At 41.0% G+C, this 19562-nt stretch overlaps 1 protein-coding gene across 1 annotated transcript in view; it reads left to right on the forward strand.

Annotated features, from left to right (window-relative positions):
• LOC138979146 (uncharacterized) overlaps positions 1–17070 on the forward strand; it is a 54907-nt gene extending 37837 nt beyond the window's left edge. Inside the window, exons 23-29 of the mRNA XM_070351955.1 lie at positions 1210–1364; positions 2392–2518; positions 4528–4636; positions 5043–5125; positions 15522–15682; positions 16020–16312; positions 16813–17070. Coding sequence (XP_070208056.1) covers positions 1210–1364; positions 2392–2518; positions 4528–4636; positions 5043–5125; positions 15522–15682; positions 16020–16312; positions 16813–16820 — 936 coding nt within the window. The 3' untranslated portion in view covers positions 16821–17070. The remainder of the gene's footprint in view (positions 1–1209; positions 1365–2391; positions 2519–4527; positions 4637–5042; positions 5126–15521; positions 15683–16019; positions 16313–16812) is intronic.
• Positions 17071–19562: the final 2492 nt, after the last annotated feature.

Here is a 19562-nt window from a genome sequence, read left to right on the forward strand (position 1 = left end):
TGCTGAGTGTCTTGTCTCTATGTATAGTGAATCCAGTCTCTTTGCGCGATTTTTAAAGTTAGTTTTATTGGTCTACATTTGGGTAAAAAAAAAAATAAAAAAAAAAATTCCCTACCTACCGACCCTATTTTTTTTAGCCATGTTACCAGAAACAGACAATTTTTTTTTTTTGCCTTACACATTAACCTTCTTCCATTTGAAACTTCGAGGTCTTCATCGGGGATTGACGCCCGACAAAAGCTAATTGAAGCCCGACGGAGCGAAGCGACGGAGGGCTTCAATTAGACTTTGGGAGGGCGTCAATCCACGATGAAGACCGAGAAGTTTCAAATGGAAGCATGTTAATGTTATTGTAATTCAATCTGACGACGATCTCTTTCCTGCTTTCATGCGGTTGTAAACAGACAGAATTGGTTCTGTTCTGTTCACACACTACTTTCAGTCCACCTACCTGCAAGGGTCAAGTCCCAAGAAATATGTCTCTGTATTCCTATCGTATCACTCTGCTCCTGTTTTGTTTTCTTTCACACACATTTTCCCTTCTTTCTTGACGGGTTTCTGGACAGCAAACTCTAAAACAAATTCTTTTCATCACAAAAGCGATCTTTGGAATTGACTGACGTATTCCGGAAGAATTCATGCATCAACTTACGTCACGTATTCGACGTCATCACTTCGCATACCTTATGGTCTCGGTATTTCGTTGGCCTTCATATTTCCTACTTGCAAAATGACCCTCAAAGCTAACCGAGACTAGTTGAGGCTGTATCAATGCGCCTCGCCAGCAGGTTGTTAATGGATTTTTTAGAGAGTGGTTATCGACAATTAATGACCGGTAATTTTTAATGAGTTGGGGCATTCTGACCAATCACAGGATCTGTTTCATTAAAACGCAAACTTGATTGAATTACAACGAACAATAAAGTGATTTTTGTGATTCAATGAACAATACAGTGATTTTTGTGATTCAATGAACAATAAAGTGATTTTTGTGATTCAATGAACAAAAAAGAGATTTTTGTGATTCAATGAACAATAAAATGATTTTTGTGATTCAATGAACAATAACATGATTTTTGTGATTCAATGAACAATAAAGTGATTTTTGTGATTCAATGAACAATAAAGTGATTTTTGTGATTCAATGAACAATAAAGTGATTTTTGTGATTCAATGAACAATAAAGTGATTTTTGTGATTCCAACCCAGGACGACAGCGGGAACACAGCCCTTCACATTGCAGTGGACAAGTTCAAGGACGATGCAGTGACGGCGCTCGTGCAGCTGGACAACATTGACCTGCGCGTGACCAACAAACGTGGCTTCTCCGCCCTTCATCATGCTTGCATCAGAGGAAACTCATAGTAGGACTTAAAGGAACAAACCTTACTCATGGCTGGATCTAAAACAAAGGGGGGGGGGGGGGAGTCCTTGGTTCAAGAAGCCCTTCCCTTACCCAACAAATGTACCGTTTTTCTCAGGGAGAAACTTTTGAAATGCTAAATTTCAAAAGCAGCAAGACTATGTGGCCTTCCTTCGTTTTGGAAGCCCCTCCCTCTCATACACTAGGTCCAGCCCTGATTATTGACGCGTTTCAATTCACATTGCTAGTGCAGTTTTAAGAAAAAAATGAATTCATGTGTCTTAGTAGAGGTATGGTTTTTTGCTTAGTATATCTAATATTTTCAACCGAATTTCTTTTTACGAAAATGACTGTGCCTTTGAGATGAATTGCAATCAAGAGGTGTCAGTAGTGTTCTAGGTCACTTAAGTGCACTATATAGCTAGCTCCAAGATTATAAACCAGACAATAAAATCACGCCAATGGTTCAGTCGTCTTTTTATAAGATGTCGGACTAATTGTTTATGCGGTAACATAACTGCAACATGAGCAACTCATTATCAATGAGAGAAATAATGTTATGACATTGGGTTCTTCTTCTTCTTCTTCTGCGTTCGTGGGCTGAAACTCCCACGTACACTCGTGTTTTTTGCACGAGTGGAATTTTACGTGTATGACCGTTTTTACCCCGCCATTTAAACATTGGGTTAATGTAAGATTTATGTTACCAACCTTTATTAAAAACAGTTTTTCTTGATAAAGGGGACAGATAGGTCTGAATGTGTCCACGACAATTTTCCATCTGAATTAATCAGTTTTAATTGAAAATAAAATGTTCGTTATGGTTATTACTATGGCTGAAATAGTAAATACCCAGGTCTTTGCTGGAAGCTCGTTCCTCGGTAGACTTGCACTTCAATCTCCCTGTCAGGTTCTTTCAAGAAGAACCACATTTATGAAACACACTCATATACACCAACAAAGTATGCATTCAAAATATCGTTACATTCTGTGGAGGATTTGATTACATCATTGTTGGATTCTTGCAGTGCCCTGCAGTGTATGTTAGAGCGTGACACGAGTGAAGTGAACCAACTGCACCAGGGACAGAGCACTCCCCTACATACTGCTGCCAGCAATGACCATGATGAGTGTATCAGGCTTCTTGTCCTTCTTGTGAGCATACATTTACTGTGGATGTTTACCAAGCTAAGGCTTGGAACGTTTCATAGTCCTATGTGATAGATCTTATCTGTAGATTTCTGTATGTATTGCTTATATTTATTTCTAAATATTAATATAGAATATATTTACATTTACTGTGGATGTTTACCAAGCTAAGGCTTGGAACGTTTCATAGTCCTATGTGATAGATCTTATCTGTATATTTCTGTGTGTATTACTTATATTTATCTTGAAAATATTAATATCGAATGTTTTACATTTACTGTGAATGTTTATCAAGCTAAGACTTTGAACTTGTTTATAGTTCTGTGTGATAAATCTGTAGATGTCTATATGTATTGCCTGTGTTTGTTTTACAAGTATTAACATAACAAAATCGTTGTTTGAATACACGAACCTGTTAATACTTTAGAGGAGACTTTGTGATCATCGAGCTTCGTTTCTTTCTGATGTGATAATACAACTTGTATACAGGGTGCGGTGGTAGGTGGGGTGAGGGGGGGGAGCAGTGACTTTTATTTCTTCATGTGATCTTGGGTCTAGAACATGTGCGTTTCAAGAAAAGAGCCCAACAAAGCAAACTAACAGGGTTGCTACAGCCAGTGCCAACTAATTTCATTTTCATTTAACAACCATAAAAAACCTTTCACACTACTAATGAAAGAACTAGCTAAGATCAGTCTGATATGTTCAATATTTTATAAAATGACTCGGTTTTAAAGATAATCACGGGACCGTTTGAACAACACAATTGTATTAAGATTTGGATGAGGTCGTTCACCTTGAAGTTAGTTAGTTAGCTGTTGCTTTTCGGGTCCAGCGGACCATAATAGGCCAAATCAGGACCCCGTTCACCTTGAACAGAAGTTTGAAGGGAGATCTTTTCAAGACCAAATGTTTTAAATATGTCCGTTGACAATTTTGCACCCATGTGAATGTTCAATGTACGACCAAAAGCGTTTGAGCTTACCTATGAATTCGAATGTCTGAATGATGCTAGCAGACATGTCGCATAATGTGAAAGCATTAATAATGGATAATGAAAGCTTTGAACCAACGAGCGCATTCAAGGCAAGTTCATGGCATTTGATTTTAGTCCATAAACAAGATAACGACAAAAATGTACTTACCAGGAAACAGCAACAAGAATACATCCCACCACTGCCACCACTTCTTTATGTATTCTTATTGCTGTTTTCTGGTGAGTAAATACCCCCCGCGGGTTAGGGGGAGTCCCATATTGGTTGGGACTAGAAAGAATTTACCCGATGCTACCCAGCATGTCGTAAGAGGCGACTAACGGTTCTGTTTCTTCTCTTCTTTTGTCTTATTTCTGCCTTACCAGTCCTTTCACCTATATTTCCTTCCAAGAAAACTCTCCCTTCTGTTCCCTGCAGTTTTCCAATTCTTTTCTTGTTGTCTTATTTCTACCTGACTGGATCCATCACCTTTATTTCACTTACCAAAAGTCTTCTTTTCCACATCCTTATTTCTCTGCACCCCGCATGTCGTGGGAGGCGACTAGCGGATTCTGTTTCTCCTTTTGCCCTTGTTGAGTGGTTCTTGTATAGAATATAGTCAATGTTTGTGAAGATTTTGGTCATGCGGTATGTGGGAGGTGTTTGGTCCTTTGTGTTGGAGGCTTGCATTCTCCCAGTAGGGTCATGTGTTGTGCTGCGTTGCAGGCCCCTGGAGCAATTTTTTGATTGGTGCTTTTGTGAACAGGAAACAATTAACAAGTGGCTCTATCCCATCTACCCCCCCCCCTTTCCCCTATCCCATCTCCCCCCTTTCCCTCGTCGCGATATAACCTTCGTGGTTGAAAACGACGTTAAACACCAAATAAAGAAAGAAAGAAAAGATGGTGAGTAAATTTGTATTGTTATCTTGTTCTATTTCTCTCGCCTGCAGTCCCTTGTTCCGATTTTTTTAGTCCTTGAAACAGTTACAGCAAAGAGCCTTGCAATGTTAATTCAGGCGCTAATGCTGCATGATTACAGGGTGGCGCCCAAGTGAATATGAAGGACAATGTTGGAGCATCTTACACGCCACTCCACCATGCCTGCATTAAAGCCAGGTTCAAAGGCGCTGAAGCTCTGATGGAAATGGGTATGTCACTTTAAATACAGAATGTCATACATACATGTACAGTACATTGCTTGTCGAAAAGTATTAACAATATTCATCGAAGCATAAATATTATCGAAATAGACATTTCTTGAATGATGTGTTGAATCTGAAAAGTGATTGTGGCACTACGCTCCATGCAAATTTGTTGATTCGATCGTTTCTAGTGTCTCCCTTGTTTTGAGTTTTTATATTTAAAAAATAGTGATATCATGACCAAAGAGGTGAACTTTGGATAAGACACATTTAAAGCCAGCCCTAAGTTTGTTTCTCTTTGTGCAGTCTCATCAGTTAAATCATCATACAGATTGATATAGATATGTTAACTTTTTCTCAAGTATTTTTTATTAGCAAATGATGATGACGATGATGATGATGGTGTTTGCAGGAGCAGACCTCAATGCACAGGACTCGAAGGGAGACACACCACTGCTTCTCACCTTGGGGGGCCAGCACGAGCGAGACATTGCGGTCAGTTGTTCTTCAATCTCTACTTTGATGTTCATTTATTGTGGGACTTTCATACGAATTTCGGTATAAAGCATAAAACGGAAGGAAAAGAAATCAGAGCGGCACAGGAATCTGATCAGGAATATGACCCACCTTGCTATATCTGGCACAACGACTTTTGCTTTAGTTTGTGAGACCAGTCCCTTAGTACAGATTTAATTCCGAAAGTCGTTTTTTTTAATGCGATTTATAGGTTCTCGGACAACAATTTGCACGCATGAGTTTGTTGACCATCTCAAAGTAATCAACGTGAAAATGTACTTGCTTGACAGTTCGAAGACACAGACAGATACAAGATACAAGATACAAGATACAAGATATTTATTCACCAATTTTGCAAAAGGATTTCATCTTGGCACGGCACGGTAAAAATAAAATAAAAACCAACCAGACACATATGCAGACACACATCACCATGCATCTATATATATATATATATATATACGACTTGTGTCTGTGTGTCTGTGTATCTGTGTATTTGTGTGTTTGTGTATTTGTGTATTCGCCATGCACGGCCAAAGTTCTCGATGGATCTGCTTCAAATTTGGTGGGCTTATTCAGAGAGACCCCGGACACAACCTCATCGATGAGATATTTCAACACGTGCTCTCAGCGCGCAGCGCTGAACCGATTTTGGTTCCACCTCAGCTATTTTGGTTCCACCTCAGCTACCCGGGCCCCCATACCGACACACCATAGCCGCTACACCACATCACAACGCCAAAGTTCTCGGTGGATCTTTTTCAAATTTGGACACCGTATTCAGCTACACCCCGGACACAATATCATCGATGAGATATTTCAACACGTGCTCTCAGCGCGCAGCGCTGAACTGATTTTGGTTTTTGTGTTCATTTCACCATTATAAGTAACTCTTCCTTATCTTCTCCAGTGTTTGGCGTTTATCTCCCTTCCTTCGTGTGGCTTTCCCGTTCAGTTGTAAGTTACTACTATTTTTAGAATGTCACTGCGCTGTCCACAACGCTTCCCTTGCACCCGTAAGTTGTTCTTACTGTCAAAGTGAAAAGGTCGAATCAATTTATAGCCACGCGAAAAATACACTCTCACCTATCTCTATATATTTATAGATACAGATAGCCTATGCATATATATATACGGCTTCTCTCTGTGTGTGTGTGTGTTTGTGTGTGTGTGTGGGCAAAAACCTGTGTATTGTAGAGTTCTGTTTGTGATGTGGTCTAGCGGCTTTTGTCTGTCTGTATGTCCTGGCATGTGAGAAGCCACAGCAGATAATATAGGGCTAAGAAATAAGCTCTAAAATTCTCAATCCCGTTTGACAGGACTTCGCCTTCAAAGGTGATTGTGGTGAACCGCAACCCTCTCTGTCTCGCGCCCTTCACCCCAAATTCCCGTTTCTGAGTTACTATTTTTAGAATGTCACTGCGCTGTCCAGAACGCTTCCCTTGCACCCGTAAGTTGTTCTTACTGTCAAAGTGAAAAGGTCGAATCAATTTATAGCCACGCGAAAAATACACTCTCACCTATCTCTATATATTTATAGATATAGATATACATATTATATATATACGGCTTCTCTGTGTGTGTGTTTGTGTGTGTGTGTGTGGGCAAAAACCTGTGGATTGTAGAGTTCTGTTTGTGATGGGGTCTAGCGGCTTTTGTCTGTCTGTATGTTCTGGCATTTGAGAAGCCACAACAGATAATATAAATAAGCTCTAAAATTCTCAATCCCGTTTGACAGGACTTCGCCTGCAGAGGTGATTGTGATGAACCGCCACGCTGTCTGTCTCTGTCTCGCGATTCACCCCGGCGAAGCCGGGTATTCCTCTAGTGCATACATACGTACATTACACTGTCAGGAAGATTCTCAGTGATTTTTGATGTGAAGCAAGTGAGTGCTCTTTGTCTAAATCTAAAATCTAAAATCGAATTGAAATGTAACTGATTCAGGTCAAGGATGAACTGTCATGGTAGATTAAATATTGCTCGTGCAATGTAACAGACCACTGCACGCTTCACGTCTTTCACTGTCAACAGTGTGGCCTACTGACCTAGTGATCCATTGCTAAACAACATTCACGCTCGTACGTGTCACGGAGCCACGGTTTTCAGTCGCCAGCTGTGGACAATACCCTTGCAACACTCTTGCAGTGTCACAGTGGCGTCTGCTGTTAACATTTTCTTTTGAAAACATTACCTGAATATCTGGACGATCCTTCCCTATGTCGACACCGGACCGCGACCGTGAGACAGTCAAACGACCAGCTGTATCTCCTCTATCTGACGACGGCGAGGCAAAGCGACCTTGTGATAGCTTCATGTCTGATTCAGACCCAGAAACCACAATCATTAACCCTACGTACTTGAACAGCACTGCATTGGACGCCCCCATACAATCACCAGATATGTCCAACCTAAAAGAACAGCTCAAGAACGCACTTATTGATCCGGAACTGATAGAACTCTTATCCAAGGCCCTGGCGGTTGAGGTCAGGAAGGAGATAGCCGACCTCCGGGTCATATTAGCGGCCAAGGACAAGGAGATCCTTCAGCTGAGGGAGCAGCTCGACGACCTCGAGCAGTACAGCCGACGAAACTGCATTAGGATCAGTCCAATCCCTGAGCTCGAGTCCGAGAATACAGACAACATCGTCAAGATTGTGGCGAAGAGCATTGGCGTCGACCTGAAGGACGTGGACATCGACCGGAGTCACCGCGTCGGGAGGAAACCTGCCCCTGGCCAGCCCTCCCAGCGCCCCATCATCGTGAAACTGACGTCTTACCGCAGCAAGGTGACCCTGATGAAGGCCCGGAGGAACCTGCGTGACGTGGACTCCAGCAAGCTCTTCCCAGACGCCAGCTGGCCCGCGCTCCCTTCCCGCGACGTCAGGGGGGCCCGAGGCGCGTCAAAGATCTTCATCAACGATGATCTTACCAAGACGCGCGCCGCCGTGGCCAGTAAAGCTCGCCAGTTGAAAGTGAGCAAGTCGCTGGACGACACTTGGTGCAGAGACGGAGTCGTCTTTGTGAAGAAACACAACACAGTAAACCGCATCACAACCATGCGCGAACTGGAAGCCTTGGTGTAGTGCCAGCCTCGGTGCCAGCCTTGGTCACCTAGTTCTCTCCTTCACTAACCGTACGGTCACGTCACAATTCATCTAATTGTGTGTGTGTGTGTGTGTGTGTGTGTGTGTGTGTGTGTGTGTGTGTGTGTGTGTGTGTGTGTGTGTGTGTGTGTGTGTGTGTGTGCAGGAAAATGAAGAATACAACACATAAAGAGACAAATACTGAACTTTACGCTGCACATGTTTTGAAGTGAACATCTTGTCACAATCAGACAATTTCTCAAAGTCAACGTGCATGTGCCTATGAATCATACCTGTAACCCCTCCCCCACTCCCCTCACCTGCCCAGGTCAGTGTATATAGCGCGCATTCTGCACTCTGACCATGCGCTAGTACGTGCCACTGTGCCAAGAAACTGAACTGACACCAGTCTTGCTTTATGGTACAAGTGTATGCGCACCCCAGATATCGGAACTGATGATACGTATAGTATGTGTACGTGCGCCGAGTGTGAGTGGATACGTGTGTGTGTTTGTGTGTGTTTGTGAGTGTGTGTGAGTGCCAGCGTGTGTACATTTGTGTGTGTTTGTGAGGGTGGAGCGTGTGTGCGCGCACGCGCGTTTGTGTGCGTGTGTGCGTGGATGGTTGGGTGGGGGTAGTGTTATTTATTCCCCCCTCTGCTTCTTTACCTCTGTAAACTTGTAGGGGTAGTTATTTTTCGATAATGACCCAGCAACCAAACAAATAACGACCCAGCAACAGCCTGAATCCTCGATAGTGCAATGGGTTGAGAGGTTGTTCTGTTTCGGTACTACTTTTTGCGACTGAAAAGTTCAGAACGCTCTAATGTACGAAGTATACATCTCTGGAGCAAACAATACAAACATACCGCATTTAAATTAACAACTACAGGCCTGAACACATGAATCTCCATATAAAATCCATGAGTTCGGTTGTTTTCTGAATCTCATCTGCCGTGCTGAAGCCGTTCATCACAAGCAATTTCCCAAGGCAAGTAACTCATACTTTGTCTAGCGACAAGAGTAGTTCCCCTTCTTTTCACTCAGTTCCTTCGACAACAGACTGCAATCCGACGGTCAGTTTTCAACAATATTTCATTTAATAAACAGATCACACGCAACCAAATGCACACATCTCATCAATTTAAACAACATAAAGGGGTTTCATACACTATTTTCCCCGGAAAACTGAACTTCATACAGTTTTTAACGTTGGAACACGGGTGCAAAAGTTCGTCTGCTAGTCCCATTTGACGAAAAAACATTACCCTAAGCGATACCAAAACATATACAGAACACACAATATCTGCCTTTGCCGCCACAGCAGAATAACAGCATATCTGTGTACTTGATTTTAGCCTAAAATAGGAAAACTGACAAGAAGTGTTAACAGAATGGAATGATTTGCACGGAACTATACAACCGCGCATTAATCGATCGCCTGCGCAGGTTGACTGGTTGAGAGAATAGGATTCGATCAAACTTTCGCAAAAAAACTCCTCTTTTCTTTGAATAACTGAAGAAAGGAGGAATAAAGAGGTTACACACCTCGTCTCAGTGATTATCAAAAATAATGGTCTCAGTTCGCGGTCATGAAAAAGCTCGCTAAAGCTCGCATTTTTCATGATCCGCTAACTTCGACCATTATTTTTGATAATCACTGAGACTCGGCATGTAACCTCTACGTGTGCGTGGGTATGTGTACGTGTGTGTATGTGTGTATGTGTGTGTGTGTGTGTGTGTGTGTGTGTGTATGTCTGTGTGCGAGTGAGTGTGTGTGTGTGTGTGTGTGTGTGTGTGCATGTGAACGACCGGGGGTATGTGTCGTGTTTCGACGCATGCCTGCGTGCGAATCTTTTCATTGCTTTAAATACTTAGATTCGACTTTGCCGTGTCAAACCACTGTTAACATGTAATGTATCCAAAGCTTTGTCAACATCGTTGTAATACAAGTATGTATAGTCTTATAGTGAATGCATAATACTTTTGTTTATATGTCTTCACCCTTGCCATGGTCACTTCGTTTTACCTTCTCATTTTTCATGATCGTACAGGCTACATCAACTTAACTTACACCACATCGTCCAACTCTTGTGTTCATACTTTAATACTTTAATACTCAAATGTACATAGCTGTGCCTAATTCAAATGCTACTCATATTTCACCCTGCTGTATAACACATGCAATATTGTGTATTTGACGTAGAATGTCTTCACAGCCATCCGTGTGACCTATTCACTTACCCGATAATCATATCACCTTCGTATCCATTTACTTTACTTTGTCTTGAAAACACATTTATTCTTTATTCTTTCTTACTCTCCTTCTTACTTGTGTTCTGAAAAAGTCATGCTCTGTTTCCCCAGAGGCTATGTGAGAGCTAGCCTCTGTCCCTTGTGCAGCCACTTTTCCCGTTGTTCGGCGTGGGGTAGAGTACCACCGTTTCGGCCCTGGATTTTAAGCATGTACTTCAGAGATGCCATTACCTAAATGCCTGTTGATTTTCTAACTTCCAGGGCTAGAGTCGGTGGTTTCTGTTCCAAGGCGGCAACTCTCTCACAGAAAGTATTATTTTACAATGTTCTTGATGCTTGTATAGCAATAGCCATAGTTGTTAGAAGAGGAAATGGTGTGAACTTAGCTATTGTATTATGGTCTCTACACTTCGTCTATAGTTACAGTCCCAACGAATCGCGACAAAATAACTCTGAAAAGGACTCAGTAAATACTAGCAACCGTGAAGTACGCTCGATTCCTATAAGTACGCTGTTTTGTTTTGTAATATTAGTTTTTTTAGTCTTGAAACTGATGTTATGTGGGGACATTAATCCGAATCCGGGACCAGTTTCTCCGTTAGAAAAAAGTGAACTTATAGTAGCACACTTAAACACCAGAAGTTTGAGGAACAAACTTGATATTGTGGAAAGTGAAATTAGAGATTTTGACATAGTAACTTTATCTGAGACTTGGTTACCTGCTGGTAAGATGCAAGACCAATTTAATATTAATGGTTTCCATCCACTTGTGCGGAGAGACAGACCAGACGGAGCACACGGTGGTGTGGCAATATATGTTAAAGATTACTTATGCTGTAAAGAGAGAACAGATCTTTTGATTCCTAACCTTGAAGCCACATGGATCGAAACCAAATTGAATCAAGAAACTATATTGATAGGCTCGTTTTACCGGCCTCCTAGTGCCCCTGTTGCTTATTGGCAACTGATCGATTCTTCTATTAAACAAGTTATGGCCACCCCTCACAAATTCATAATTCTTGGTGATTTTAATTCCGATTTTAATGACCCACCAAAGCAACTCACAGACATTTTGTATCTGAATAGCTTAAAGCAACTAGTTACAAGTCCCACACGGATAACTGAAGATACGTCCACCTGTATCGACCTGATTATTACCCCAAGCACTGACATTGTTGATAAAGTAGAAGTTATTCCTCCCATTTGTAGTGATCACTCCGTACCAGTCGTTTATTTAAAGCATCATTTGAAGAAAAGATCACACTCAAAAAGAACGATTTTAGATTATAGCAAACTAGACGGTCAAAAGTTAATAGTTGAGTTACAGAAAATTGATTGGTCAAACATAGTGACTTTAGAAGATATTCATACCGCAGCTTCTCTTTTTTCGGAGCAGTTGTATTCGATCGTGAAAACCTGCTTGCCTGTCAAGGAAGTCACCATTCGGGAGGGAGACACACCCTGGATCACATCATATATTTTGAAATTAAAAGACCGAAAAAGATTTATTCATACTATTGCTGTGCATGTAGACACACCACAAGCTTGGGAACTCTTTCGTAAGATAAGGAACCAATACACAGATGCTATTCGAACGCGAAAGAAACAATATTTAGAGGAACTTGACCGGTCCGTATCTGATCCAAAGAAATTTGGTCAGAAGCAGTGGTGGAAGTTAGTTAACAGGTTTATGGCAAAGAAAGGCTCTGACCAAAACGAAATCCCGCCACTAACAGTTGATTGTAAAACCTATTTTGAAGACCAGGAAAAGGCTGAATTATTTAATATGTCTTTTGTTAAACAATCAGAAATAAACGACACAGACGATAATGTTCCCGATATAGATAATGCTGAGTTTTTTGTCGACGATATGGTCGTGACTTCCGAAGAAGTGAAAAGTGTAATAGAAAGTCTTGATACATCTAAAGCTGTCGGGCCTGATAAAATTCATAATAAGATTCTTATTGCAAGTTTACCTATAATAGCAGAACCTCTATCTATTTTATTTACAAGATCATTAAATGAGGGTGTATTTCCAAGCATATGGAAAACAGCACACATAACACCGATATATAAAAAGGGGGATAAAGGAGACTGTTCAAATTATCGTCCCATCTCACTCCTAAGCTGCGTAGGTAAAGTTCTTGAAAAATGTGTTCAGAAACATGTGTTTGATTATTTTGTATCGAATAACATAATCACACCTTCCCAGTCTGGTTTTATTCCCGGTGACTCCACTGTGTACCAGTTAACATGCCTATATAACGACTTTTGCAAGTCACTCGACGACAGCATTACTGTCCAGGCAATCTTTTTCGACATTTCCAAAGCATTTGACAGAGTCTGGCACAAAGGTCTTCTGAGAAAGTTATTTGCACTAGGGATTCGAGGTCAGATGTTTAATTGGTTGCAAAACTATTTAACTGATCGAACACAAGCAGTGGTGCTTAAAGGAAGTATGTCTAGCTACTTACCTGTGCAAACAGGCGTTCCACAAGGCTCTATTCTAGGACCTCTCCTTTTTCTGGTTTACATTAACGACATAGTTGATAACGTTGAATCCATTATTAAACTGTTTGCCGACGATACAAGTATGTATTTAAGCCTGGAAAATTCTCAGATGCGAACAGATATTTTTAACTCAGATCTTGAAAAAATCGACCAGTGGGCTAGTCAGTGGAAAGTTAAATTTAATCAAAGTAAAACAAAACTTCTGAATATAAGCAGGAAAAGGAATCCAGATTACATCCCTTTAAACTTCGGTGGCACAATTTTACAAGAAACTGAAAGTCATAAACATCTTGGTATTATTATTCAGAATAACGGTAAGTGGGAGTTACATATTAAATCTGTTATAGCAAAATGCCGTACGCTAGTAGCTTGCTTACGATCTTATAAATATAGACTAGGCAGAAAAGCTTTAGAAACAATGTATAAATCCTTCATATTGCCACATTTTGATTATGCTGATGTTCTCTGGGACAACTGCCCAAAGGAGTTAGCCACCGAGCTCGAAAGTATTCACTTAGATGCAATTCGAACAATTGTTGGAGCAGTCCGCGGTACAAGCCATCAAAAATTGTACGATGAGTCAGGCTTTATTTCATTACTAGAGAGGCGAAAACGTCATAAATTGATATTATTTCACAAGATCGTTCACCGCAAGGTGCCAAACTACTTATTAGCGATATTGCCACCATTGATATCAACTAATAACCCATATCACCGGCGCAGACCTCTAGACAGGAAAGTTCCATCGTTTAAAACTGAATTATATAGAAACTCATTTCTCCCATCTACTACACAACTCTGGAATTCTTTACCTGACTATATAAAACTTAGTGATTCCCTAAGTGAATTTAAGCACTTTTTGTCAAAAAACGATTTAAGTCCGCCGTGTTATTTTTATTCTGGAGATCGCATGTCACAAATAATTCACTGTAAGCTCAGGTTATATATAAGTGATCTCAATAACGATCTAGTGAGACGTCACGTTGCTACAGATGCATCTTGTGACTGTGGATTCCCGTCCGAATCCGTACAACACTTCATATTCGATTGTCCAAATTATCGCGAAGCACGTCAAGAAACTATACATACCCTCCCTAATCACACAATTCACCTCCCCCACCTTTTAAACGGAGACAGACAGTATTCTTTAGATTTGAACAGGAAATTTTTTTCCACCGTACACTCGTTCATTGAACGTTCTGGCCGCTTTGGGCAAGTCAGAATAAATGCTCTACAAACCGGACAACAACTTTAACTTCTGCACATCTCCTACCCATCCCTCTTCTTTTATTCATCTTCTTTCCCTCCTTCCTTCCTTTACTGTCTTTCTTTATAATCATTATGCAACGTTCATTACGTTATTAATAGATTTGGTTTATTGAGACAAATTTTTCACCCGTTACCGCCTTATGTTGTACTGTCATGCAGGAACACCACTATAAGCTTCTAGCTTGTTGCTGTTTCTGTGAACTTTGTATACATGTCATGATTGTAACCCTTGTTAAAATAAACTTATGTTTAAACCAGGAAGATCCGAAAAATTGCATGAACAAAGCAAACACGTTGGCACTGGGAAGAAATTTAATGTAACCAGAAATGTTTGTTTTAGTAATACTTGTTTGGACAAGAAGTAATCTCAGCTCATTTTGCATGATCTAACCTTAGCTTACCCTGGCTTACCCTGGTTTACCTTAGCTTACCCTGGTTTACCTTAGCTCACCCTGGTTTACCTTAGCTTACCCTGGTTTACCTTAGCTTACCCTGGTTTACCTTAGCTTACCCTGGTTTACCTTAGCTTACCCTGGTTTACCTTAGCTTACCCTGGTTTACCTTAGCTTACCCTGGTTTACCTTAGCTTACCCTGGTTTACCTTACCTTACCCTGGTTTACCTTAGCCTACCCTGGTTTACCTTAGCTTACCCTGGCTTACCATAGCTTACCCTGGCTTACCTTAGCTTACCCTGGTTTACCTTAGCTTACCCTGGTGTACCTTAGCTTACCCTGGTTTACCTTAGCTTACCCTGGTTTACCTTAGCTTACCCTGGTTTACCTTAGCTTACCCTGGATTACCTTAGCTTACCCTGGTTTACCTTAGCTTACCCTGGTTTACCTTAGCTTACCCTGGTTTACCTTAGCTTACCCTGGCTTACCTTAGCTTACCCTGGTTTACCTTAGCTTACCCTGGTTTACCTTAGCTTACCCTGGTTTACCTTAGCTTACCCTGGTTTACCTTAGCTTACCCTGGCTTACCTTAGCCATTAAACAAATACGAAATGTTATGAGGTAACCAAAATGATCTCTGGAGTAAGAATATCAAATAACCAAAGGGAAGTAATCGCTCTTTATGCATACGACATGTGTAATAGAGTAAGCGAGAGTTGTACAGAACCTTTTCTCCTGGCACCTGAGAGAATAACAAGCATTGACATGAACAAGCAACTTTCATCCTCAAAAAATGTTCATCTGGAGTAGGAAATTAGACTAGACTTTTTGTGTTGAAAATTCCCTTTCACTTAATTACAGAGTGAGGCAGGCATACAGGAGTGTCAGCTGCGCGTGGCCATTGCGTGTATGCTGATTAGAAATGGTGCATACGTGGATATTGAAAACAAGAAGGGACGTAACCCACTCAGCTATGGTGCGACGTCAGTGAAGGAAGAGGTCAGGCGTTTCATAAAGCAGAAGTGAGTTTGACCATAACACTGAATGACTTTGTGCAAATTTGTACCACTGAATTAAGACTTGCTATGTTTATCTGCATGCTTTCACACTGGATCCAAGGGTATAGTAGTGGAACTGCGATTTGAAGACAGTTTCGCCTAGTCTTTGTTACTCTTACTGTCTAAGTCATCTTAAAGCCTCGATTTCGCTCTGTAACAGGCATTGGCACACGTGTCATACACACATTTATGCAGACATTTTGTAAATATCCATTGACAAGGCTTAAGTATTATTTTGTCAGTGCGTTGTGCGTTATGAATAACATCGATGATATATCTACTCGCATTTTTTGTCTCTCAGTGAAACATTGGTAAAACGCAAAAGAGGTGGTATGATTGGCACTGAAGGCAACATCCAATCCCTGGCCATATCCCAACCATTCTCCGCCTCGCTGCTGGCAGGAAAGGGGGATGGCAAACTGAAGGAGGCCCTCAAGGGGGTGGGGCTTCCCTGTGGACTGTGCGGTGCCTCCAAGTCTGACGTCACACTTCAGCCATGTCAACACAAGTGTGTGTGTAGCACGTGCAGTGTCAAGGTCATCATGTGTCCTCTGTGTGACGAGCAGGTCAAGGAGAAAGTGATCACGAACTCAGGTGAGTTTATTGTAATGTTGTAAAATGCATTTTTTCTCCCTTGAAAAGAAATGCAGTTTTGTTTACTTGCCTGGCTTTTATTTTAGCTCTGACTGTATAATATTTTGCCAGCTTGGTCACATTGGATTTTATGGGTTTTTTAGTGAAACATGTCACCTGCTCACACAATAGTTTCATTTCTGAAATATGTTAATGAGATCTTGTGTGACTTTGTTTTTTTGCATTTTATATTTTTAACCTACAAGTAAGTGCTGTACGTGATGTGCAATTGCTAATTGTGGAGTGGTAATTTCTTTTTGTAATACGTTGGTGCTGTGTATGTAGGACGAGAAAATGACTCATCGCCATTGAACATTCCTGGTATTTTAAGCAGTGTACCGAATACAATTTCGTTGATTGAATATTCTTTGATTTATTACATGAGATAGGCCTTACGTCCATTCCTTGAATATTACTTAGTTTGTTGTTAATATTTTCTTTTCTTTTCTGTGTTTGCATAGATGACTAGGGCATTGATCAAAGGGTGTTCAAGCAAATGTTGTGTAAGGAGAAAGATTCCAACCTTACTGGTGACACAGCCTCTGCAGTACACGGCATAACGACGGGGTATACCGCCATGGACATGTTCAATGCACGTCTTCAACTTGCATGGCTGACAGAGTCAGCTTGATATGTTCGCCCAGGCAACAAATACTTTCTTCGACAAAGTGAAAGTACCGGCACGGTTGGCCTAGTGGTAAGGCGTCCGCCCCGTGATCGGGAGGAGGTCGTGGGTTCGAACCCCGACCGGGTCATACCTAAGACTTTAAAATTGGCAAACTAGTGGCTGCTCCGCCTGGCGTCTGGCATTATGGTGTTAGTGCTAGGACTGGTTGGTCCGGTGTCAGAATAATGTGACTGGGTGAGACATGAAGCCTGTGCTGCGACTTCTGTCTTGTGTGTGGCGCACGTTATATGTCAAAGCAGCACCGCCCTATGGCCCTTCGTGGCCCGGCTGGGCGTTAAGCAAACAAACAAAACAAAACAAACGACAAAGTGAAAACTCCATGATGATCCAGCTAAGGTGCCTGTCACAAGACTTGTTTTGGGACGTAGGACTGAGTTTGAAGGTCCTAGAAAGTCTAGACAGTTAAGATATTACAGATAATAATAATAATCATAATAAAGCGAGAATTTATAACGCGTACATATCTCACCACAAGGCGACTCAAGGCGCACTCATACACAATCTTTTGCATTAACAACTCAAGCCTACTCATATACACTTACGCATACATTACATGAAGATGACAAGGCAACAACACAAACAGAGAGACACGGCACTAGCACTCACAAGTAAGCATGCTAATAGCAAATATAGGGACATCACTTGCTGTGATATACATTAGGTCACACAAACATTTTGGTTCAGGGTAACCCGACCGATCCTATTTTTTCCCGCCGACCCTAAAACTGTTTTTTCATTTTTCAAAAAACCCCGTTTGGTTCATTTTGCAAACCATATCCAGACTAAGAGAAGTAACCCCCTTAATGGCACAGTAAGCCTCCCGTAAACCATCACAGATACTGTCAGGCTTTTACACACAGTACAAACACCCTTTCATTTAAACACTCACCGCTTGAGAACATCCTAGGTGCCCTCCGTAAAGAGCGAGCAATTTTCAAAGAATTTATTTTTGCGTGGTTTATCTTACCCCTGAGCCATCGTGAACCCGTGTGATCCAGTTTCCCTTTTTCACAATGCAGTCGTCAGTTTGTAATTTGAATGCGGCTCGCTGTGAGCTTATCTGCAATAGCACGTTATTATGTACCTCTGACTATGCACGAAACAAACGGCTGTGGTTCACAAGAACTCTAGCGATGGCTTTTGACTGTTCAGAGGAACTGGCGACGTCATAAACCGTCGTCTGCTACGAGAACCACGACCTTGCGTGACCCTGCTTCCGGGCTTTTCTTTTTTCAAACTTTCAAAACTTCGAATTGTACTGATCTTGTCTTGATGAAAAAAGAATTCTTTTATGATTAAAGAATGTTTGTGTAACAAGCTGTCAATTTATTATTTAGATTTTAAAAGTTAGGTCTAGCACCAAACCGCACCACGGTCCGATTCTCTGATACTGTGATAGACAATCCGCAAAATTAATTCTTTGAAAATTGCTCGCTCTTTACGTAGGCCACCTAAGATGTTCCCGTTTGGTGAGCGTTCAAATGGAAGGGTGTTTGTACTGTGTGTAAAAGCATGACGGTATCTGTGATGGTTTACGGGAGGTTTACTGTGCCTTTAACAATCAACTAATTTTATTTTTTTGAATTGAAACAAAAAACAAATGCCGACCTACCGACCCTTTCTTGTTTGGTCACGCACGTTACCCTACACCAACATATATTTCTGTTTGGCTACACGTGAGTTTAAACTAGTCAACTGTTAATATCATAATTGATTGATACTGACTTGTCTCAGATTTGTTCCGTTTGGTTGGTATTCAAAGTAACTGTTATTAGTTGCTTTATTAAATTTCGTTTAGAAGTTAGTTAAACATGTTTACATTTAATCTGCATATTTGTGTGTTATGTATCCCTTTCTCTGTGCTCCAACCGTTGGTTTGATCATTAAAGAGCCTATATACCTGATGACCTCGAACATGTGAGAATTGCAGTGCTATTGTGATGTAAAACGACATTATTGGTGCGTTTTTCGTAATTGTGAAAAATCAAGCTAACCACAACTCTAACTTTGTTTCTACAATGTGAAAACATAAGAGACCATGCCGGACTTCTAGAGTTTTTACTTTCACGAAGGTTTGCTGCATTGAGAAAAATATAATAATAATGTCCCATTTCTAAGGGCTCATTAAATCTGATTAAAATGTTTTACGTTACTTGCGGCAAAACACAGGCAAAATGCCTTCACTGATAGCATACCGGGAAACTCAGTAGTTTGTATGTTAGTGTTAGTGTGTGTGTGTGTGTGTGTGTGTATGTGTGTGTGTGTTGGTGTGTCTGTGTGTGTGTTAGTGATTTTCCCAGATTTGTGTTGGACAAATGTCTTTGATGCAGTGATATCTGACTTAAAATGAAGATAAGGTCGCCTTGTGGTGACCCCATTTTAAACAAAAGTCGAATTGCTTGAATTTGTGGTAAAGTACAACTTGACCCCGTCCGAACTATTGGTATGCATTTGAGATCGAAAGCTTAATCTTGTTTCATGGTTTTGTTTATCAAAAGTTTGCTTTAAAAAAAAGAGCAAAAT

Source organism: Littorina saxatilis, linkage group LG10 (assembly GCF_037325665.1).
Source record: "Littorina saxatilis isolate snail1 linkage group LG10, US_GU_Lsax_2.0, whole genome shotgun sequence".
NCBI classification, from domain to species: domain Eukaryota; kingdom Metazoa; phylum Mollusca; class Gastropoda; order Littorinimorpha; family Littorinidae; genus Littorina; species Littorina saxatilis.